At 35.4% G+C, this 24,546-nt stretch overlaps 2 protein-coding genes across 4 annotated transcripts in view; both read left to right on the top strand.

Moving 5' to 3' along the window:
• The window catches only part of LOC149065315 (uncharacterized), a 197,280-nt gene that overhangs the window by 112,732 nt on the left and 60,002 nt on the right, over nucleotides 1-24,546 (top strand). The gene's annotated exons all lie outside the window — the stretch shown is intronic.
• LOC149065319 (uncharacterized) lies at nucleotides 1,718-24,534 on the top strand. 3 transcript variants are annotated; one of them, XM_089254175.1, is made up of 12 exons: nucleotides 1,718-1,857; nucleotides 2,995-3,043; nucleotides 5,170-5,241; nucleotides 5,691-5,798; nucleotides 8,933-8,963; nucleotides 20,013-20,038; nucleotides 20,156-20,215; nucleotides 20,521-20,589; nucleotides 21,564-21,594; nucleotides 21,713-21,758; nucleotides 22,111-22,179; nucleotides 23,357-24,534. In XM_089254175.1, exons 4-12 carry the CDS (start codon nucleotides 5,779-5,781, stop codon nucleotides 23,392-23,394), a joined length of 390 nt encoding a protein of 129 aa, XP_089110301.1. In that variant the 5' UTR covers nucleotides 1,718-1,857; nucleotides 2,995-3,043; nucleotides 5,170-5,241; nucleotides 5,691-5,778; the 3' UTR covers nucleotides 23,395-24,534. The 3 variants fall into 3 exon arrangements, with proteins under 3 accessions (XP_089110301.1, XP_089110303.1, XP_089110302.1); XM_089254177.1 differs by lacking the exon at nucleotides 21,713-21,758; XM_089254176.1 differs by lacking the exons at nucleotides 8,933-8,963; nucleotides 20,013-20,038.

Raw genomic sequence — 24,546 nt, 5'->3', positions numbered from 1 at the left:
GGGCATGAATTTCATGTTAAACTTTCTGTACTTGCCTTGATAGTGGTACTTTGCAAGAGCATATTGAGAAGGTGTCATCTATTATCTATTGGCAGTCACCTCAGGTCTAGTAGGGAAAGACCTTATACATGTCCTTCCCTGGGATTGAACGTAACAGTAACATTCATGATGATCGACAAGTATATTACCACTACGCTGCTCATAATGATGAATTACATAGCTGAATAGAAGAAAAATCTATCTTCATTTGAGAAAGTACCATATACCAAGCAAACAATGCAGTTCGTAGCCATCATTTCAGAAATATGATGTATGCACTGGGTTGTATTATCATGCTGGTCCATATATTGTAGGCCAATTTCAAAAGCAACCACAGCTTCTGAATGACTCTTTGGCAAAGCGTCTTTAATACGCTTTGCTCTTTGGTGGTGTAGAATCATACTATAACCCATCGCTTGAAAATGAGTGGTTGCCAGTTGAAACTATGGAGATGATTTCTGTATCCATGAGAATTCTATGATTGTTCGAGTCTAGTGATAACATTTTGCCCACATTCCTTTTCTCTGCTTCCTCACAATCAGGGATTTCTTTTGAAAGCTAAAGGATTTTGTCACATTCCTTTATTGTTTTTTGATTATCATCAAAAGCAAAATGCTAAAGTCTACGTGAAACATTATCAGAGAAAAGAGAAGTTGTAATAGGGAAAAACTACGCATCTCGTCTGTGAGAGTATGTGACAAAGCGTATCAATAATTCCAATAGACCAAAGCGTCTTTAATACTGTCTAAACACATACCAAAGCGTCTTTAATACGCTTTGGTATGTGTTTTATTGCAGACAATATTGTTGTCATCTGCTTTTTGTCAGTGTGCGTGTGTAAGACAGAGATAGACGTGTCTTGAGAAGCTGCGAGTTCATAGTTTATTATTATTTTTAAAATTGAGTTTGACTAGCTGTTTTATATCCTTCACAAGCCTTGGGCATAATTTCTGCCAGATTGTTTTAGCGAGGCCCATCTCATTTTCCCATTTTTCTGCAGCCTAGTGAATGACCTCTCTCACCGAAAGTTTCGGGAGAATGGAAAGGGACTCATTCCAATCTCCTATAAGATATGGAAGCAATATTTTTATATGCCTCTTTGAAATTCTGTAACTCCTCTTGGTGTCTATTGGTGAAGACCAGAAATTTATTTTGGAGGGACAACTGGCATTTCGAGAAGGGGATCAAAGTGATAGAACAATAGACTCAAGATGTTATTCCACATATATGTATTTTCCAACATTTCCGGAGACACCAGGCTGCTGTGCCTGACACCTCCCCCCCCCCCCCCCACAGCCTTGTCATTGGTTGAAGCAAAGATGTAATACTGAAAAGTTTAAAAAAAATCATTGATTCGTCCTTCTCAGAAAGATGAGCATCACAGATTTTATCAACTTTTGGTAATTTTTAAACAGGAATATCTGGCATTTAACACTTATCCCACCGTAGGGGACACTATTATTACAGTTTATAAAAAAGGCATGTTTAAAAGATGAACCTCTGTAATCAGAACTTTTTGCTAATCTGAACACGCATCGTTCGTTCCCAATTAGTTTGGATTATTGTGGTTCAAGTGTATTACTATATGGAAGTATTGAGCTTACTTAGATGCCTGCTTGATTATATAGATTTCTTGAAATTAAAACATCTTCAATCATCATCAATTCACAGCAAATCAGTGAACCAGAATAATCATCATATCTAACGACCTGCTGTGCAAAATATTATCTTATTCATTCGAAATCTCAGCAGTGGATATGTTTTCCATCTTGAAAAGGCTTCCAGATGAACAGCTATCGATTGAAACTGTATTACTTGGTGAGGAAATTTTTTTTACTATGTTATTTCAATTATTATATGAATCAGTATATATCAATAAATCACAATTAGGGGGACTGACTTGAGTTCATACATGAGCTTGATTCCTCTTCTTCCCCCCCCCCTCCTTCAGAATAGGAAGCATTCAGACTAAACAAAAGCAACTGGGGCTGTAGCCAAAAAATATTGGATTTTTTTATAACTACCTTCTAGGCAATCTTCCGTTTGGCAATCAGCTAAAACCTTGGCCTGAGAAATGCACCTTTAATGAGTCTACTGTAAACATTGGCATACACAAAGGAAGAGGACCTACTACACCCACTCTTCAACTTTTTTTGTACATGGTAAAATACATATTTATGCCCTGTATTCCCCCACTTCAGCCTGGAATTCCGTAAAAATTGGGAGACAACAGATTTTTGAATATTTAACTCTCATCAATTCTTGGCATGCAGAGGAAAGTGAGGATCACAGCATGTATCAAAAAATACAGAATGTACTGCATAAAATCAGAAACAAATCAAATCAATAAAATAATGGTTTTTCCACTGGAGCGAACATGTTTTGTCCACCAATAATAAAACTGGGCATTTTTATTAATGGTGTCACTTTTTACTCTAATTTAATTAGCTGTAATTTAACTTTTTGACATGAATACGTCTTTAAATGTTGTGGCTTCGTATTTGTATTTAAATCATCTGACGATGCTGGAAGCATTCACAAAAAGTTATGTGACAAAATTCTTTAAAGGCTAATTATCTTAGGAAGTAACCAACACAAGTCAAAAACAATGGTATCGTCAGATACACATCATACAGGGGGTAGATCGAATTTTTTTTTTCTTATTTAATTTTTTGTTGGTCCCCTAAATGAACTCTTGACTAAAATGTGAGCAGGAGTATAGGGCTCGGATCAGAGATTTCATAACGATTCACAGAGTATTTTTCTATAAATTTGAGAAAATGTCTAAACTTCAAAATAGACGCAAGCTTTTGAAAACATAGTGTGTGACATGCATTTTCTTCATCAGGACAACATTGTGTCATACTTTCATATTGAAAGTATTTTTTTTCAATATCGCTAAAAAGTATTTTAAATCTTTCTAGTCACAATCTTTGTTTTACTTTTCATTCGAAGGTGAATCTGGCACTATTACGTTACCTGTTCATGATGTGGAAGATATCATGTAAGTATACTTCTAATGTCAGTTCTATTGAAGTTAATAATCTATTCTAAACTTAAATTATCACAAAATCCCCATAAAATAGTAGTTAATAGTTATTTGACATAATTATCAATACCATCCTTTTGTAGAGTTAATTAATACTGGAACAATATGAATTTCAAGGTATCTAGAATAAAAAAAAGTAATCATGAGAAAAATTTATCATAGTACTCCCCTCCCCCCACACTGAAATATCTTATGAACCACATTCATTCAGTTTTTTGTGTCAATTTTTTTCACGAACCTTTTTCACATAGGGGGTCATTCAAGACAGCATCGATGAAGGTTTCGGATTTGCTGACTTAATGGCAGGGGGGGGGGGGTTTGGACCCTTTATAAAATATTCTCAATGGCATCTTATTTGGTGCGTCAGAAATGTAAAAAACGTTTCGATAGTTATTGGGCGCCTGAACTAACTTTCTACCTAACCTAACCTATTGCCCCTACAAAGCCACTTTAATGATCTCTAAATGTTTCACAGATCCTTCAAGTGTTCTGGAAATGTTTCTGGGTCACTTGAGTGCTCTGGGGAAATGTGCTACGCATCACTCAAGTGATCCATAATTATGCCACAGATCACTTAAGTAATCCGGAAAATGTTCCGCAGGTAACTTGAGTGATGTAGAACCGCAAGGATGCCGCTCAAGTGCTCTAAAACAGTGCCACATGTCACACAAGGTATTTCTAAATGTGCCATGGATCGTTTAAGTTTTCTGTAACTGTCGCGGGTTACTTAGGTGATCGATGAATGTGATCTTTGAGGCTTACTTCAGTGATCTGAAAATGTGCCATGGGTCACTTGAATGCTCTGGAATTGCACCACGGGTCATTTAAGCAATTTGTGACTGTGCCGCTTAGTTCATTTTTACAAAATCAGGTTTGGGGGAGGGGGGGAAGCCACATCAGATAACCTTTGGGGCACATTTGGTTTGCGGGTCAAGGGTTTACTTAAAGTGTGGGTGCAATGAATTTTTCAAAGATGAATTTTGAGTTCTTACCATTCAAATAGCATTGAAATTAACAGAAATCGATTATAATCTATATATATAAAAGTGAATGTATGTCTGTTTGTCCTTTATGCATTACTACACCATTCACCCAATCGACATGAAACTTTGGGAAGTTGTTGAGTACACTCCCGCGAAGGTTTCTGGTAGTTTTGTTTTTAATTTTATTTTTCCTTTCCTTCATTTCCTTGAATTTCCTTTCTTCTGAGATCGCAGCAATGTGCGACGGGTAAGCTAGTGATATATATAAAGCTATTTTCTTTTGAAATTTCAATTTATTTAAAAATATTCTTTACATTAAAATTTTTTTTTCTTCAGCGGGGGGGAGGGAGCATAACCCTTATACATTTCTGATCCCAACAATATGCGTAAGGAGGTAGGGGGCAGTGATGACGAAACTTTGCTGAGAAGGTGGGGGGGTTATAGTTTTGCTGACGGGGTGGGTGGGGGGTCAAAAATGGCTAAAAATTTGCTTATGTAATACTTGAACGGTCCCATGCCATTTTTCGCATTTTGAATGCAATAGTGAACAAACTTCAATCTTGAGTTTTGCTATTACAAAAGGGTTTTGGATTGCGATTCTTTGAGGTCTTTAAATTTTGTAGCTTTATTTTCAGTTGACAGTTCATTGACAAGCTTTAAAGCAGATACGATTATTCAGAAATGAGAAAAATAATTATATATGTGTAACAAAAACAGTGTGAATGCCACAAAATTCAGAGCATAGTATATGTAACAGACACACAGCTTTTTCTTATGCCACTGTACCATGCAGTTTTCAGTTGTTTAAAAATGTCTATGGCTTACTAGGTGGAATTGCAAAACTCCATCATTTCTGGGAGTAATTTTTAGCCATGTCTGTGATTTCAACTTGCTGAGTACTAGAGTGTATAATATATATGGATACAGATTTTCTCTGCTTTGGATTGTGGCTGGTACCAAAATTTTTTCTGATTTCGTGTTTCACATTAATTGCTATTCAATTCTTGTCTGACTCCAATATTCAAATTGAAAAATATATTTTTACTGATAAAATGAATTTTTTTGTTATGATTTATATCCATAGTTTTTCCTTCCTAGCATCAAGAGAACAGTCATTCGTCATGTAAAAATGATGTTCGAAAGCACAAAAGGCATGGTACAAGCGTTATGGTAAATATTTGTCATTTTCTTAGCCTCCCCACTCCCTAGAAGATGGGAAGTCCTCGAGCTATTTGAATCTACTCCTCTCAAAAGAAAAAAAAAAACTCAAGGATTCTGCACATCTGACTGTGTCCCCCCCGTATTTTAGATGTAAGCAGTTTATTCAGATAGTCATGGGCCACAGTAGAAGATCTGAAGGAGGCTGAAGCCTCTGCCCAAAATAATTGTAAATAAAATGAGTAAAAAAAAAATCTACCTTTAACGGTAAATCTTTTATAACTTTTCTATTGTTACTTTGATGATATGGTGCTATATGAGATTCAATAAGATAATTAGGTTCCTTTTTGTCTATCTTTCAGGTTTCTTGAAAAAACCTAAAAATTGAACTTCTACTCATGTTTTTATAACTTGTTATGAATGTGTATGAAATACTTTTTTCTCACATTGGCTTTTTCCAGATTGTCCTTTACAATCATTTATGAAGACAGAACAATGAGAGAAGAGAGTAGCACCTTCATCCAAGTTGCATAAGCATATATTGCAAAGATGAAGATCATCCATTTGAGGTAAATTAGTACAAAATATTTCTTGATCAAATAATAAATCCAAGGGGAAAAAAAAGATGTATAAGTTAGAAAAAAATAGAAGTGAATAAGATTATTTACCAATATATTATAGACTAGGAAAGCAGAAAATAGTCTCATAATGGAGAGAAACGTATAAGTGAGAGGTCACTGTAGTTAGGATTTGCTTAAGCCAATGAAATTCTATGACAATAAATAAGGTTTTAAATCATAAGTTCTAAATGTTTTTTCAGAGGCATATGCAGGAAATAAGGGATCTGTGCCCCTAAAATGATAAAAAATTATTTTTGAAAAAAAAAAATTGAAGTTTCAAAAACAAATTTTATATCTTATGTTAATAAATTTCTGTTAATTTAAAATGCTTGTAGTAACTCAAAATTCGTTTTATAGAGATTCCTTGTGCCACTTCCCCCAAAAAGTAGGTCTTGCATATGCCCCCGGGTATGTTTGAGGTATCTTTAACAGCATGGCTTATAAAAAGAAAAAGGGACACTAAATTATGTAAAATTCTAATGTGATAAAGTAAAGGACATGCTTTAATGATTAATTTATAGCATTAATTAGGTGTAATATCAAATGTAGTATTATGGAAATAGTAGTGGGCCAAAGTTAATTATCGGTATATAGAAAAAAAATACAGTAAACTCTTATAATAAGAGTTCACAATTATTGGAAAATCGTCATTATAACTTTTGATAGATGAATTTCAATTTTTTGCTCAACTAGATTAAAAAAGTTGTAGAAGGTTCTTGCTTAGCATGCGTTATAAATTTTCTTTTAGATCTCATTTCATTTAGATATTAGCAAATGAACCGGATTCTAATTGTGATATTGTTATTTTGCTCACAGCAATTGATTCCCTCAGAAGTTTTTGCAGGGAATTTTGCATTCTCAAAATGATTTAGCTGACCGGCCAAACAATTAAAATTCTGAATCATTATCCCAATGCCTAATTACATGGGTTTATGGACTCGTTGACATTTTTCTGCAAATTGGGAGTATAAAAATGATTATAAAACAAATCTTCATATAATCAGCATCAGTTGACATCAATTGCTAAAAAATCATTCATAATAGCAAGATTCTCATTATAAGCCATACCAATTATATAAAGGACTTTTACTGTATACTAGCTGATACCCGGCGACGTTGCCCGCCCCGTAAAAAATTTATATATGTATAGCTTATTAATTACTTCTTAATCAAAAAAATTTCTGCATCAAGTAAGAGAAAATTACTTTTATATTTAAATATTTTAATTAAAATCTTCAGGCAATCGCTTGTGGATACACTATATTTTTTCTTTTTCCATCTGGTGTGTAGATGTACAAATTTTTAGGATTACCAACACGCGAACAGGTGACGAAGAGGTGTCCGCGTGAAAAATAGGGCTCAAATAGGTTGATACCTGCCACTGCTAACGACTGGCCTTGCACTTTGTTGATTGTCATGGCAAAAGCTAAACGAATCGGGAACTGTAACCGCTTGAAAGTGAATGGCATTTCTTCGGGGATGAGTGGGATACATGGAATGAAGACTTCTCTTTCTTTGTAACATCCAGTCAGAATCGTTGCTTCAATGATGCAATTGTGCAATTTCTTCACGCAGAGTCTGTTGCCATAGCAGAGTATCGGTGTCTCCAAATTTCTTAAAAGCATTACAGGTGCTCCGACTTTGAGGGTCAAATTGTGTGGTGGCACACCCGGAATATCCAAAGAGTTCAGAAATTCTGCAGGATACAGAACTGTCTGCGCTGTGTCTGTGACAGTGTCAACCGATTTGTAAGATGTGGAGTCTCCCGGAATAATTTTTAGGATTTTTCCGTTGATCTTGTTCACACTCATTTTTCGGTGCCAGAATCGCACTCTCACAAAGCCACTCATGGTTTCGGTGATTTTGTTGAATGTTTGGGAAGACTTTGTCTGGAAGTTCTTGAACTGAGTTTATATATATAATAACTGGCAAAATCCATTTGGGAACGTTATCAGTCCAGTGCTTGGGTCTACGGGAATTCTTCCATTGCCAAGTTTGATCAACTGATGTGAAAATGATAGCAGTGCTGAGTCATTTTGCAGTTGAACTCGCATGTTGGTGGATAATGATAATTTTTTAGCTTCGTGCCAGAGTGTTGATGTCCTAACAAACTCGAGGCGACCACCGATAGACAGAACCTTCACTTCCAACCCATCTCACTAATGGCAGTAAATTGCAATGTAGCGATATGGCCAGAGTTGGTGTTTGGTGAAGTAGAGTGCTGATGATTTGAGGCAAGCATTGAGTTCATCAGCTGGCGTAGAACATTTTTATTCCCTGTTTTATCGTCGTAGTTGTTGTTCTCTGTTGTTAGTGACGTCAGATATCCAGCTTCTGCAGCGAATATTATTCAAACTCCTTTTAAGCACTTTTTAAATTGAAACTATACCTCAACGATGGGTGGTTGATGAGATAAAGGCCACATTAGCACTTACAGGACACCCTGTATACATGCAAGCAAAAATATCTGGCGCTTCCAGGGTTTTCTTCAATTACTGGGAGGATTGGAAAAGTGACAAACCGTTATAAAGGAATAAACTGTTATAATGGCAGAATTAAAGGTGTGACAAACCCCATTGTAAAGGCATATATTCAAGTCTGAAACGCATTGTTGGAAACCACGGTAACCAAAGTAAACGTTCCGAAAGTAATTGTTGAGGCCCCAAAACCATTGTTGCCCGGCAGTTTTTTGCCCATTTCGGGCATTTGCCCAGCTCTGACGAACTTTTAAAGTAGCCTACTGTTCAATCCCGGACCTGTTTGGTATATATGCAAAATCTGGCGACGATCGGTCTAAAACTGTAGATTTGTATAAAGAGCATACATACATACATACTTTCACATTTATATATAAGATGCATTGAATCTGTTTATGCACGGAATCAGTGTCCTGGGATTTAAACATCAGTTAATCAAATAATAAATATATACATGTAGAATTTTAAATTATCCTGTGCAAATCTTTTTCTTTTGCGTGAAATTTAGGTAAACAAATTGTGATGTTCTTTGATTTTGAGATCCATAATTTTTCCTTTGTCATTTCTTGATTTTTTAAATGTACCCTGATCTGTGTTTTTTTACAGGTTGGTTAACATCAGCTTGAAAAAAAATATGGTAAATTTCCTACTCATATGTCTATGTTTGTGAATTTCTGTTTTCAATAAGTTTTAAACTTTCTATCTTCTAAACCCTGTAAAGAAATATAGGAATAAATTATGAAATTGCCCGGTTGAAGCAATTTAATATCCTAAACATATTTGTCAAATCCAGGAATTTCTTCACTTGAATCTTGTTGTTTAATTGTGTGTGACATTAGATACTCTCTGCTATATTAAACACCCTCCACTATGTGTGCTATGTTCCTTGCTCGCAGCTATATTCTCATCTCGCTGCTCTTCTTTCTCATTCGTCGCTTTGCTCACTGCTCCAACTATGTTCTTAGCATAGGAAATACCTAGGAGCAGTTTCAAGCTTCTAAATGGTGCTTTGCTTGTGGTGGTGGAGAAGGGGGGTTTATGATTCCAGAATAAGAAAAATTCTGCTATACTCGTACTACATGAAATCATATAAATTCATATCTAACTTTATACTTGTAAAAATTTATGCAAAGAAAAAAAATTCATAGAGAAATTTTGAAAATTCAGATTGTTTTAATTATTCAAAATTATTAAAAATATAATTTTTTCTTTCTCACATTTCAATTTCTTTTCTAACAATCAGTTTGGGGATTCCTTCCTAATAAAAACACAGAAACTGCTCTACTAACATGTACCAAATTTATCGCTGAAAATATTGATAGTTCTAAAAAAAACCATTGCAATATTTCTTGACATAAGAAAAGCTTCCGATATAGTGTGAATCATCATATATTACTAAATAAGTTGTCTTATAACGGAATCAAAGATAATGCTTTCAAGCTAATTGCTTCATATTTAACTGTTAACCCATAGAACACAGTCAGTCAAAATTCACAATAGCCTTAGCAGCTCATTGGAAATAGTCCCAAGACAGAGCCCTGAGGAACACCTTTCACTATTATTATTTTCAATATTCATAAATGATCTATGCAACTTAAACATAAATGGCAATATCATAACTTTTGCCGATGACACTGTATTACTTTACTCAGCTGACGATTTTCAATCTCGAACTAACATGATCAATACTGATTTAATTAGAATTCGAAAGTGGTTTGTTGCTAACGACCTACAGATAAATACATCAAAAACTAAGTTTATAAATTTCTCATCCCAAACTAAATTCTCTTTTACCCTAATTTAGTTTTCCATAATTACAATTGTACTATTTTTTTTTTACACAAAAATTGCCACGTTTTTAAGACAAATAAATCACACTGGTCGAATGGTCGACGCGTTTCGGCTCTTCAATGGAGAGCCGTCATCAGGACCTCGTGGTCAGAACTCACACGAATGAAGAGTGATGTTTACGTCTGGTCGTCCGAAGAGTTCGCCTTTGTATTTGCTGCGTCCGAGTGGTCTTTGGATGCGAATTGGGGAGCCATCTGTTGTAAAGTGTTGAAAGTTTTTTCACGACTGAGGTTAATAAAGCCTGTCCAAGCTGACGAAATAGGTGGTGTGTTTCTTCCATCATTAACGAGGAAATTCTGGCATGTTCTGATGAAGTATCCCTCGAGAAAATTCAATTCCGAATTGTGTGTTGCTTTTTTAAAAACAAATGCTTTGTCAAAATCAAAATGATGTGAATGTTGCCAGCAGTGTTGGGCAATAGCCGAATTATCCGTCCGTCCCTTCTCAACATGCTTTCGGTGTTCGAGAACTCGAATATTTAGATTTCTTCTAGTTTGGCCAATATATCCATTTTCACAATTCTTGCATGGGATGAAGTAGATACCAGATTCTTTGGAGGGTGAGATAGGATCTTTCAGATGGGAAAAGGTGAGTATATTTGTTGGCTGGAATATTGTATGGAAGTCAAATTTCTTGAAGATAGAAGAGATCATGAAACTTGAAGAAACGAATGGAAGAACAACGGTATTAGAAAACTGTTTTGAGTCAGCTGGGAGCAGGTTCGTGGTGCATGTCTGGGTCATTTTTCTGAGGACCTTGTCGATGATAAAAGGTGAAAAACCCCGATTAGAAGCGATGTCACGAAGGATATTGAGTTCATTCTGGAGGGAGGCTGAATCACTGCAAAGTTTTAGTGCTCGATGAACAAAAGAAGAAAATGCCGAAAGTTTCTGATTGGGAGGATGAAAGGATTTTGCATGAGGTGGCATGGAGATAGCGAATGGCTTACGGTACACAGATGTATGAAATTCAGTGTCTGTCTTTTTAATGAGCACGTCGAGAAAAGGCAGTATATTATTTTTTTCCATTTCATAGGTGAATTCAATATGTGGGTCAATAGAATTCATAAAATTGAATAACTCAGTGACATTGACATCAGTCTCATCAACTAAAGTGAATGTGTCATCAACATACCTGATCCAAAGTTTGAAGTGGTGGGTTTCCAAAAGTTTTGTTTCGAAAAAATCCATATATATGTCACAGAGGATAGGCGAGAGTGGGTTGCCCATGGCAAGACCTTCTGTTTGGCGGTAAAACTTTCCAAACACTGAAAAATAATTGTGCGATACACAAAGTTGGGTGAGTTGACATATTTCTTCGATTTCAATCGAGGAGAAGTGGAATTCTTGCAGACGTTGTTTCAGGAAAGAAATTGCACCGCTGATGGGAATGTTAGTAAACATGGATTTGATATCGAAGGAAATCATTGTAGCGTTATCTGGTTGAATGCTGCGGATGATGGAAACGAATTCTGAGGAATTCTTTACTGTGAAACGATGTTTTTTGCAGAGAGGGGACAAAAGTTCAACGAGAAATTTAGCAAGTTGATGCGTAGGTGATCCAATGCAAGAAATTATAGGTCTTACTGAAAATGAAGGTTTGTGTATTTTTGGAAGAGCATAAAGTCTCCCGCAGTTTGCGGCGGATGGAAAGATGCGTTTCTTGGTCGAAGAATGTAGAATGGGAGTCTGATTGATTTTCTTTTGAACCAGTTTTAGAAGGGTAGGAGCTGGATCCGTATTGAGACAAGTATATGGTCCATCGCTAATTAATTTTTCAACCGACTCTTGATACATGGATTTATCAAGTACAACAATTTGGCCACCTTTGTCAGCTTGAGTGATGAAAATATTGTTGTTTCTTTTTAGTTCTCGAATGGCAGAGATCTCAGATTTCTCAAATGGTGAAGAAATGGTTTTTCGATTGGCCGAAACTGAAGAGGAAACCAAGTGCCGAAGAGATTCTTTCTGATCAGGAGAAATTTTACTGTTGAGGAATGACCGTTCGATGGGCGCAAGAAGTTTTGTAGGACAAAAATGAGGCCTAGGTGATGCAAAATTAAGTCCGTATTCAAGTACTTTCAAATGGGCACCAGACAATGTTTCACTCGAAAGATTGACAACTTTTGGAGCATTCGAGAAGTCAGAAAATTTATGAGAACTTTTTTTCGAAGAACTTCTTGCAAGAAGCTGAGTGAACTTATTATCCAAAATTTCTTGATGTTGGCGATACACGTGAAGTGCCCGGTGGAACGATCTTGCGTCAAGCTGGGCGAAATCATCACGAGAATGTGCGAGAGAGAGATGCAGTTTGTACAAATCCAATTCAATTTTAGCAAGATTGCGACGGTGACCATGGATGATCGATCGCAAAATTGCAAGTCGACAATTGAAAAGGTTGCGTTTGATGCGAACGGAAACAGGCTGATTGGAAAAAACTTGTAAAAATTGTGGCATTACCTTGTGATCTCTGCAACGTTTCAGGAATGCAATCTTGTTAAGAATCCGGAGTTTCTTGATACGGAGGGCACAAAATTGGTTGATCGAGTTCATATTGGCGAAGTCCCAGGAATCAACGGACGTAGTATGAAAAAGAAAGCACACGTTGGGCTAAAATATTATCACAAAAAATGAGTAACTTTGCCTGGTTTTAATTTACACAAAAATTGCCACGTTTTTAAGACAAATAAATCACACTGGTCGAATGGTCGACGCGTTTCGGCTCTTCAATGGAGAGCCGTCATCAGGACCTCGTGGTCAGAACTCACACGAATGAAGAGTGATGTTTACGTCTGGTCGTCCGAAGAGTTCGCCTTTGTATTTGCTGCGTCCGAGTGGTCTTTGGATGCGAATTGGGGAGCCATCTGTTGTAAAGTGTTGAAAGTTTTTTCACGACTGAGGTTAATAAAGCCTGTCCAAGCTGACGAAATAGGTGGTGTGTTTCTTCCATCATTAACGAGGAAATTCTGGCATGTTCTGATGAAGTATCCCTCGAGAAAATTCAATTCCGAATTGTGTGTTGCTTTTTTAAAAACAAATGCTTTGTCAAAATCAAAATGATGTGAATGTTGCCAGCAGTGTTGGGCAATAGCCGAATTATCCGTCCGTCCCTTCTCAACATGCTTTCGGTGTTCGAGAACTCGAATATTTAGATTTCTTCTAGTTTGGCCAATATATCCATTTTCACAATTCTTGCATGGGATGAAGTAGATACCAGATTCTTTGGAGGGTGAGATAGGATCTTTCAGATGGGAAAAGGTGAGTATATTTGTTGGCTGGAATATTGTATGGAAGTCAAATTTCTTGAAGATAGAAGAGATCATGAAACTTGAAGAAACGAATGGAAGAACAACGGTATTAGAAAACTGTTTTGAGTCAGCTGGGAGCAGGTTCGTGGTGCATGTCTGGGTCATTTTTCTGAGGACCTTGTCGATGATAAAAGGTGAAAAACCCCGATTAGAAGCGATGTCACGAAGGATATTGAGTTCATTCTGGAGGGAGGCTGAATCACTGCAAAGTTTTAGTGCTCGATGAACAAAAGAAGAAAATGCCGAAAGTTTCTGATTGGGAGGATGAAAGGATTTTGCATGAGGTGGCATGGAGATAGCGAATGGCTTACGGTACACAGATGTATGAAATTCAGTGTCTGTCTTTTTAATGAGCACGTCGAGAAAAGGCAGTATATTATTTTTTTCCATTTCATAGGTGAATTCAATATGTGGGTCAATAGAATTCATAAAATTGAATAACTCAGTGACATTGACATCAGTCTCATCAACTAAAGTAGACCCACATATTGAATTCACCTATGAAATGGAAAAAAATAATATACTGCCTTTTCTCGACGTGCTCATTAAAAAGACAGACACTGAATTTCATACATCTGTGTACCGTAAGCCATTCGCTATCTCCATGCCACCTCATGCAAAATCCTTTCATCCTCCCAATCAGAAACTTTCGGCATTTTCTTCTTTTGTTCATCGAGCACTAAAACTTTGCAGTGATTCAGCCTCCCTCCAGAATGAACTCAATATCCTTCGTGACATCGCTTCTAATCGGGGTTTTTCACCTTTTATCATCGACAAGGTCCTCAGAAAAATGACCCAGACATGCACCACGAACCTGCTCCCAGCTGACTCAAAACAGTTTTCTAATACCGTTGTTCTTCCATTCGTTTCTTCAAGTTTCATGATCTCTTCTATCTTCAAGAAATTTGACTTCCATACAATATTCCAGCCAACAAATATACTCACCTTTTCCCATCTGAAAGATCCTATCTCACCCTCCAAAGAATCTGGTATCTACTTCATCCCATGCAAGAATTGTGAAAATGGATATATTGGCCAAACTAGAAGAAATCTAAATATTCGAGTTCTCGAACACCGAAAGCATGTTGAGAAGGGACGGACGGATAATTCGGCTATTGCCCAACACTGCTGGCAACATTCACATCATTTTGATTTTGACAAAGCATTTGTTTTTAAAAAAGCAACACACAATTCGGAATTGAATTTTCTCGAGGGATACTTCATCAGAACATGCCAGAATTTCCTCGTTAATGATGGAAGAAACACACCACCTATTTCGTCAGCTTGGACAGGCTTTATTAACCTCAGTCGTGAAAAAACTTTCAACACTTTACAACAGATGGCTCCCCAATTCGCATCCAAAGACCACTCGGACGCAGCAAATACAAAGGCGAACTCTTCGGACGACCAGACGTAAACATCACTCTTCATTCGTGTGAGTTCTGACCACGAGGTCCTGATGACGGCTCTCCATTGAAGAGCCGAAACGCGTCGACCATTCGACCAGTGTGATTTATTTGTCTTAAAAACGTGGCAATTTTTGTGTAAATTAAAACCAGGCAAAGTTACTCATTTTTTGTGATAATATTTTAGCCCAACGTGTGCTTTCTTTTTCATACTACGTCCGTTGATTCCTGGGACTTCGCCAATATGAACTCGATCAACCAATTTTGTGCCCTCCGTATCAAGAAACTCCGGATTCTTAACAAGATTGCATTCCTGAAACGTTGCAGAGATCACAAGGTAATGCCACAATTTTTACAAGTTTTTTCCAATCAGCCTGTTTCCGTTCGCATCAAACGCAACCTTTTCAATTGTCGACTTGCAATTTTGCGATCGATCATCCATGGTCACCGTCGCAATCTTGCTAAAATTGAATTGGATTTGTACAAACTGCATCTCTCTCTCGCACATTCTCGTGATGATTTCGCCCAGCTTGACGCAAGATCGTTCCACCGGGCACTTCACGTGTATCGCCAACATCAAGAAATTTTGGATAATAAGTTCACTCAGCTTCTTGCAAGAAGTTCTTCGAAAAAAAAGTTCTCATAAATTTTCTGACTTCTCGAATGCTCCAAAAGTTGTCAATCTTTCGAGTGAAACATTGTCTGGTGCCCATTTGAAAGTACTTGAATACGGACTTAATTTTGCATCACCTAGGCCTCATTTTTGTCCTACAAAACTTCTTGCGCCCATCGAACGGTCATTCCTCAACAGTAAAATTTCTCCTGATCAGAAAGAATCTCTTCGGCACTTGGTTTCCTCTTCAGTTTCGGCCAATCGAAAAACCATTTCTTCACCATTTGAGAAATCTGAGATCTCTGCCATTCGAGAACTAAAAAGAAACAACAATATTTTCATCACTCAAGCTGACAAAGGTGGCCAAATTGTTGTACTTGATAAATCCATGTATCAAGAGTCGGTTGAAAAATTAATTAGCGATGGACCATATACTTGTCTCAATACGGATCCAGCTCCTACCCTTCTAAAACTGGTTCAAAAGAAAATCAATCAGACTCCCATTCTACATTCTTCGACCAAGAAACGCATCTTTCCATCCGCCGCAAACTGCGGGAGACTTTATGCTCTTCCAAAAATACACAAACCTTCATTTTCAGTAAGACCTATAATTTCTTGCATTGGATCACCTACGCATCAACTTGCTAAATTTCTCGTTGAACTTTTGTCCCCTCTCTGCAAAAAACATCGTTTCACAGTAAAGAATTCCTCAGAATTCGTTTCCATCATCCGCAGCATTCAACCAGATAACGCTACAATGATTTCCTTCGATATCAAATCCATGTTTACTAACATTCCCATCAGCGGTGCAATTTCTTTCCTGAAACAACGTCTGCAAGAATTCCACTTCTCCTCGATTGAAATCGAAGAAATATGTCAACTCACCCAACTTTGTGTATCGCACAATTATTTTTCAGTGTTTGGAAAGTTTTACCGCCAAACAGAAGGTCTTGCCATGGGCAACCCACTCTCGCCTATCCTCTGTGACATATATATGGATTTTTTCGAAACAAAACTTTTGGAAACCCACCACTTCAAACTTTGGATCAGGTATGTTGATGACACATTCACTTTAGTTGATGAGACTGATGTCAATGTCACTGAGTTATTCAATTTTATGAATTCTATTGACCCACATATTGAATTCACCTATGAAATGGAAAAAAATAATATACTGCCTTTTCTCGACGTGCTCATTAAAAAGACAGACACTGAATTTCATACATCTGTGTACCGTAAGCCATTCGCTATCTCCATGCCACCTCATGCAAAATCCTTTCATCCTCCCAATCAGAAACTTTCGGCATTTTCTTCTTTTGTTCATCGAGCACTAAAACTTTGCAGTGATTCAGCCTCCCTCCAGAATGAACTCAATATCCTTCGTGACATCGCTTCTAATCGGGGTTTTTCACCTTTTATCATCGACAAGGTCCTCAGAAAAATGACCCAGACATGCACCACGAACCTGCTCCCAGCTGACTCAAAACAGTTTTCTAATACCGTTGTTCTTCCATTCGTTTCTTCAAGTTTCATGATCTCTTCTATCTTCAAGAAATTTGACTTCCATACAATATTCCAGCCAACAAATATACTCACCTTTTCCCATCTGAAAGATCCTATCTCACCCTCCAAAGAATCTGGTATCTACTTCATCCCATGCAAGAATTGTGAAAATGGATATATTGGCCAAACTAGAAGAAATCTAAATATTCGAGTTCTCGAACACCGAAAGCATGTTGAGAAGGGACGGACGGATAATTCGGCTATTGCCCAACACTGCTGGCAACATTCACATCATTTTGATTTTGACAAAGCATTTGTTTTTAAAAAAGCAACACACAATTCGGAATTGAATTTTCTCGAGGGATACTTCATCAGAACATGCCAGAATTTCCTCGTTAATGATGGAAGAAACACACCACCTATTTCGTCAGCTTGGACAGGCTTTATTAACCTCAGTCGTGAAAAAACTTTCAACACTTTACAACAGATGGCTCCCCAATTCGCATCCAAAGACCACTCGGACGCAGCAAATACAAAGGCGAACTCTTCGGACGACCAGACGTAAACATCACTCTTCATTCGTGTGAGTTCTGACCACGAGGTCCTGATGACGGCTCTCCATTGAAGAGCCGAAACGCGTCGACCATTCGACCAGTGTGATTTATTTGTCTTAAAAACGTGGCAATTTTTGTGTAAATTAAAACCAGGCAAAGTTACTCATTTTTTGTGATAATTGTACTATTTGTTCTGATTGTAATTGTTCATGTCTCGAACACGTTACTACAATCAAATACCTTGGCATATACATTGATCGCAATTTTAAATGGAACAGTCATGTCAAGTACTTGCAAAAAAGACAACAGCTAGCAATTTATAAATTTTACTATCTCAAACCTTACTTGAATCAGTCGTTTTTACTAACTCTTTATTACTCCTTGTTTCACTCACTCCTACTATATGATCTAATTGTTCGGGGTTCTGGGGCTGTACTATCTACTCATGCTTACCAGGAATCCGATCCATATCCACATGATTATGACAATATAAGCATAAAAGGGAAATTTTCATACTATCGACGCTCCCCCTCCGAAAACAAGCATCGTATTTCTCCAAATATTCGGAAGATATGGATAGGGGAGACCCCACTCTCCTTAAGCATCGGATGTTGTATTTTCTATTTTCTACTCGTGATGGCAACGGTTTAGTGAAAAATTTATTTCTTGGACTTGGAAATTTATTACGATGACTTAAGTGGTGTTTTTCCTTGAAAGAAAACTATGCAATTTAGTCAGCTTTTTACGATTGGATTTAATTAGAAATCTACTCATTACCAAGTGTAGTATACAGAGAAACTTTGCTACAACGGTACTCAATATAACAATAATTCCCTCAACATCTATATTTTTTAGAGTCTTGTTTGAAAATGCTGATACGCTAACTACTGCCTCTCGATATAACAATATAATCTCTCTAAAATAATATATTTTTTCTTGGTCTGCGGAGTATTGTATCAAGATTTTTTTTACTGGTATATTTCTCGATGATATAATTATATTATCCTAAAATTATATACATAAAATAAATGAAGAGTAGTAATAATCACTCACGTCCATCAAAATAGGCATTAAAAGACAATACATTTTTATTCCAATGTGATTTTGATAGTTCCTTATGAAGTACGGCTTAAAAATAACTTCAATATATTAATTAGAATGCCGAAATATCCTTCTGAATAATATTTACATGCTGAAAAATATATTTTAATTATAGAAATAACTCTTCATGTACTTCTTTTGTTTTCAAACATTCCTATTAAAAAAAAAAATATATATATCTAGATGATAAACACCTTCCATTTTTAACGTTAAAGAATGTGAAAAAAACAAGAAATGTTCTGCACCTGCACTAAAAATGAATTGTGTTGCCACCGTTGCTGAACAAAAAATTTAGTAAATGCATAGTAGAAGTTGTATACTGCAAGCTTAATTTTGATTGGTCAGTGCTCGATCGGCCAAAGAGAAAAAATCACCTTTCCCTGTGTGGAAAGTGATTTCTTTTGATTTCCCCTATTTCGCATCTCGTGACGTTAAGGAGTGAGCCTAAGAATAATTTCTTGGTATAGTTTTTCGGATTATTCTTAAGGTCATGCTTATGAACTGATGCTTATAATTCGGATCGGATGAGAATAAGCATCAGCAGATAGTACAGCCCCTAACTACCTTTCAACCCTTTGCCCTATAATCAGCCTCCATAAGAGAATAATAAGAATCATTACAAATGATTTTACTACACCCCATCAATGCAACTTCATCAACATCTCGGAATACTTACATTACATCAATTATATTTCTATAAATCCATTCTCCTCCTATTCAAAGTCAAAGGCCAATTGTCTTTACCTGTAGATACATCTCGATCTTCAAATAGACTAAATAATATGTATTCACTTCTGTTACCTCGTAAAACACTTTTGAAGAAACATCTCTTATCCCAAAATCCTACAATACATTACCACCAGAAATTACTTACAATACTTCATCCTATAAAAAATGTGTCGAGCAATACTTGTTCTCACTTGATATGGTACAGAAAATTTATTTTAATGATTTTCTGTTGCTCATGTAATCCTCAAACAGCATAACAGTTGAATTTATTTACATGCAGCATCTAGTTGTTTTAGCTATTTATTCCAACATCTAAAAATATATATATTTTTTAGATGCAGCATGTAGAACTGGTTTTAAATTGCACTCTTCTGTTGCCATAAATTTTTAATTTGAATTTTTAGTTGAATATTTTGTTTTCCATACAAAGTTTTACTAGCATTTACCAGAATGGGTCATTTATTTTGGTTGATTCCTTTGTAAATTTTTCTCATACTTTTTTTTGTACTTTTATGTGATAACGATTAGTTTGATTTGTGTTAAAGTAAATTGTAATTTTATTTTAAATATCAAATTTTAAGCATATGTAGATATTTATTTTGCTATGCATTTGACTTTTCAGATTGAGGGCGAAAAAGAAACACTCAAGTGAGAGAAAGCTCTGAATATAAATAGATGAATTTTTATATAATTTCCACCTGTCCTTTGTGTTTGTTTTTTTTTCCTTATTATTTGAATCTGATGGCTTCAATCTTTTTGATTCAGTGACTCTTGGAATAAAGTGCGTGACTTCTATGTGGAAATCAATGGGACTCTGGTCGCAAGGTCAGAATTCAGATATACAATATATTAATATTTTGGCTTATGATATTTTTGATGTCATTTCATTTACTTTATTCTTTTCAATAGATCACTTTATTAATTAATTTCAATAAAAGAGGAATTAGACATACCTTTCTATCAAGCAAATCTACAGAATTTTTTGAATTAATCAATTTATCATGAATATTCACAAAAAATGTGAAAACAACTCCTTTTAATAAGATTTCATTATTGGTGAATCATATTTGTATACGTGGATTATATAATGACATTTTTCCTCATTTGAATATGCCAAATTTAATTTTTAGGTTATCGTCCAACATCGAAATGGAAAAACTTGCTGAGGAATTTGATAATATGGAGATCGAGCTTATCAAGTAGGTTTTTATTTCCCTTTCTTGTTTAAATGCATAGCTTGTCATAATGAAACTGATACTGGATGTTGCTTGATTTTCTCACTGTTTACAATTTTCTTCTTTTTTATGTACCTTTGTAGTGGATAATTTCTATAACTTTATTCTTCCTTTATAACATATATATTTAAAGTTAGACTCCAGTATAAAGTTTATCCTTCAGATTTTCTCATTTGCCACATAAATTTTTAAAAGTTCTCACCAGAAAAAAAAAAAAATTTTTGCAGTGTTTAAAGTTACAAAATTTAGATATTTATATAGTGCTTAGTTCCTATGAATTAGGCCTATAAATTGTTGCGCACCAATAGAAAATCAAAGTTTTTTCTCAAAACTGACTTCATGAATCATATATTGAATTTTACATATTTTATATTTGACGATGTAACAATAGGAAATTATTAGGGGGTTCTTCCAGATGGAAAATTAAGTTATTCAAAATTATTCTGTGTATGTGCCCCCCCCCCTTCAGCAAAAAGGGGCTCAAACTTTAATTATAATTATCAGTTGTGGTTTCAATAATGATAATTTTTTTTCCCACTTGCTTCATCATGCAGGTGTGGCTGTGGATGAAGTTTTTCACTACATAACTTACATGACCAGGGGCTGGATAAATAATATAACTGTTTTTTACTTGAAATATTTCAAATGGGTGCTGAATTTGAAACTTTTTGGTCATTGGAAATTACCACTAAGACTAATGTTTTCACAAGATTAAAAAAATTATCTATTAGATAAGAGTGGACCCCGCAAACAATAAAAAAATGTTAACGAAATTCAGCATTATTGTGTGATTAGGGTCAGAGATTTAGAGATAAAAGCAATTCCATTTTCTATTTCTGCTTAAGATGCCTCGTCAGTTATCAGTCACATGTGAAACAAAATTGGATGATAAGAATGACTTGATATCTAAAATTGAATTTTTCTTTCTTTTTCTTCAGCTTGGTAAAAAATTTAGATCCTGAAACATTGGTAAGATTTGTTTTTAGTGATTTCTGAAATTTTTCTTATCTTTTTTTTACAAGGATGCAAAAGTACTTTACGTAAAATTGTCTTAATATATATGATGTTATTTCTTCCCCTCTTCTAGAACCAACTTAGAGAGTTCGACATTCATCGCATCTATAAACAAGCAGGTGTTTAATCTTTTACGCATCTTCTATTTAGTTTCAGTTCTTGTTCAAGAAAGTGTATTTCATGATAAATGTTTTTCAGGATAGAAGTAGCATTCATTAAACTTTTAATAAATATTTGAGTATAAAAAAATCTCTTTTTTTCACTCACCAAACTTTAGAACTTTTCTTTTTCTACTTCTTTTCATTTATCTCTTCAAGACGAAAGGTCATCAACATTTCAACGCAAATTTCTTCATGTAACCAGATAGATTGTATATGAAACAAGAAAATAAAAATAAAATGATTATAAAACCGACCCAACATACTTTATTAGACTGGATGAAAAAATTTGATTTTTTTATATATATTTCAGAAGAGGAGCCAGAAATCCTTGAATATGATATCAATGAGTTCCCACAATACGATCCTGAAAATGATGATCGTAAGTGTTTTTTTCCTTCTCTCTTTTTTTCCCCCTTCCCCCAGAATTTTTCACAATTTCTATTTTTTATCACTGTTTTTTGCTGATGGTTAGTGTTAGTTTATAAGACAATGAGGACTTTGTCATTGGGTGACAAAGTCCTCAACAAAATTCAAGTGGAAGATGTGGAAGTCTTGAAACTTCTAAAAAAATGTACGAACAAGCAAAGCACTAGGACCAGATGATATCTATCCCAGGGTCCTCAGGGAGTGTGTTAATGAATTGTGTTGGGGCCAGTCACACAGATTCAGAGTAATGTTACTGAGGATATCCGCCCAAGGGATTGGAAGCTTGCTGATGTTGCTCCGATATTTAAAAAGGGTAGTAGAGAAGCGGTGTCCAATTATAGTCCAGTGAGTTTGACCAGCTCCCTCTCAAAAATTTTGGAAATTATTATTAAGAGGCAATTGATGAAGTGGATAGATGAGAATAATGCACTTGTCCTTTGCTTCTATGAACATGCAACTGAGGCAGCAAAAGGGCAAAAATGTTGATGTTATTTATCTTGATTTCCAGAAGGCATTCAATCGGGTCCAACATGGTGTACTCTTGAAATGTTTACACAAGATTGGCATTAGGAGCAACTTGCTGAAAATGATAGAATCATGGTTAAGAGATAGGTCAGAACAGGTTATGGTAAACAAGGAATTCTCTGATTAGACAAGCGTCCCAAGTGTAGTCCCTCAAAGCAGTGCCCATGGCCACATACTTTTGGGCATATTTTTTTAGCCACCTCGGACATTTTGTCTGTTATAACCTCGCATTTGTATTAAAAACCCAATAAAATCTTGATCTAATGATAAACGTTTTTTGATACAACATACAGTAGTATGATAAATTCTTCTATAATGGTTATTATTTGAAAAGAGCTCTTTAGATAGTTTAAATGCTACACCTTGAAATAACCTAATTTTTTTTTTTTTTTTAAATCCACTATGTCAAATGTTCCATTCTAGTCAAATGTTTAATCCTTACAGTGTCAATCCAGAGATATCTTGATCAGGAAAAATTTAAAAACCATTTATAAAGGGTTAAGCATTCATGATTGATCACATTGGCAGTGTCATCTTTTTTGGTATTTTTGTAAATATTATGTGAGACTTTATAATCTTTACTTTTTTTCAATTTTTATAAACAGCATTGACATCTGTTGTGGCATGGGCGATGTGTCATTGACTGTGTAATTCCATGATTTATATACTGATGAAGACTGTTTATAAACAGCATTGACATGGGTGATGCGCCAATTGAGCCATTGACTGTGTTTGCCATATGGGGGTTCCCCAGAGGAAGATAATGTCATGAATAAATAAAATTCCTATAATAACATGAATATTTTCAAATATCAAAATGAAAATGAACAAAATTTTAACATGTTACTTGTCACTATTCACACAACACTTGCTATATACACATTGTTATATTCATATTGCTATATACACATTATTATATACACATTGCTATATTCATATTGCTATATACACATTGTTATATTCATATCTTCGCACTGCCAAGTCAATATACCAGAAAGAAGGGTTCTCGTTTTTTGGTTTTTAATCAATGCCTGTGAAGTTTTTCTTTTTGGCTTTCCCAATATTTGTATTGATATATAAGATGTTGGGTGGTGCCAGTATCTTTGTTGCAGAAAATGCATATCAGGGACTTCCCATGAAACCTCGCTTGAGCAATTCCTGTGGCACCATGTTGTGTGAGTAAGTGATTTATATAGAAGTCTCCCCCTTGATACTAATCTTAAGGAAGATAGCATATGTGATCCTTCCTTTGTTGCTATCATCCCAATATTCTTGCCACTCTTTGAGGATGTCTTTGATAACTTGTCGTAATTATGATTTTGTAACTTCATCCTTTTGCGTAGCTTGTTTTTTGCTCTTGCATCAATATAGTAATTTTTAATGTTTTCGTGGTGTGCTTTAACCCGATATAGTTTTATATTAAAATTTTTAAAGATCTTCTGCATTATGAGCACTCTGTTGTTTTTGTAATTTGGATTACTGATTGCACATAAACGTGATTTTGAATCTGTATAGATGTGGTCCTCATATATTTTATTTCCAAGAATATGTTTTGTCACATTATATATTGCTAATAATTCTGCCAAAAAGACTACTATTGTCTGACAATCTGTACATTTTTTCAAATGTTCTTTTGTTAATTATATTTTATTATATGAAGTGTGTATATATATATAATTATGTTACTGCCAGAGCCAGCCCAGTTGACCATAATGAATTTGTTGTGGTGTACCTTAACCCAATATAGTTTTATATTAAAATTTTTAAAAGATCTTCTGCATTATGAGCACTCTGT

This window comes from Pholcus phalangioides, unplaced genomic scaffold (genome assembly GCF_987345545.1).
Source record: "Pholcus phalangioides strain wild (caught in Gottingen) unplaced genomic scaffold, Ppha-v1.0 ptg000040l_1, whole genome shotgun sequence".
Taxonomy (NCBI): domain Eukaryota; kingdom Metazoa; phylum Arthropoda; class Arachnida; order Araneae; family Pholcidae; genus Pholcus; species Pholcus phalangioides.
This window is presented reverse-complemented; position numbering and strand designations above follow the sequence as displayed.

Excerpts from the sequence above, each read along its gene's own strand:
- LOC149065319 (XM_089254175.1), top strand. The coding sequence starts at position 5,779 with ATGAAGATCATCCATTTGAG. Across the intron at positions 21,759-22,110 it reads TCGCATCTATAAACAAGCAG|AAGAGGAGCCAGAAATCCTT; the intron begins GTGTTTAATCTT and ends TATATATTTCAG. Across the intron at positions 22,180-23,356 it reads CGATCCTGAAAATGATGATC|CATTGACATCTGTTGTGGCA; the intron begins GTAAGTGTTTTT and ends TTTTATAAACAG.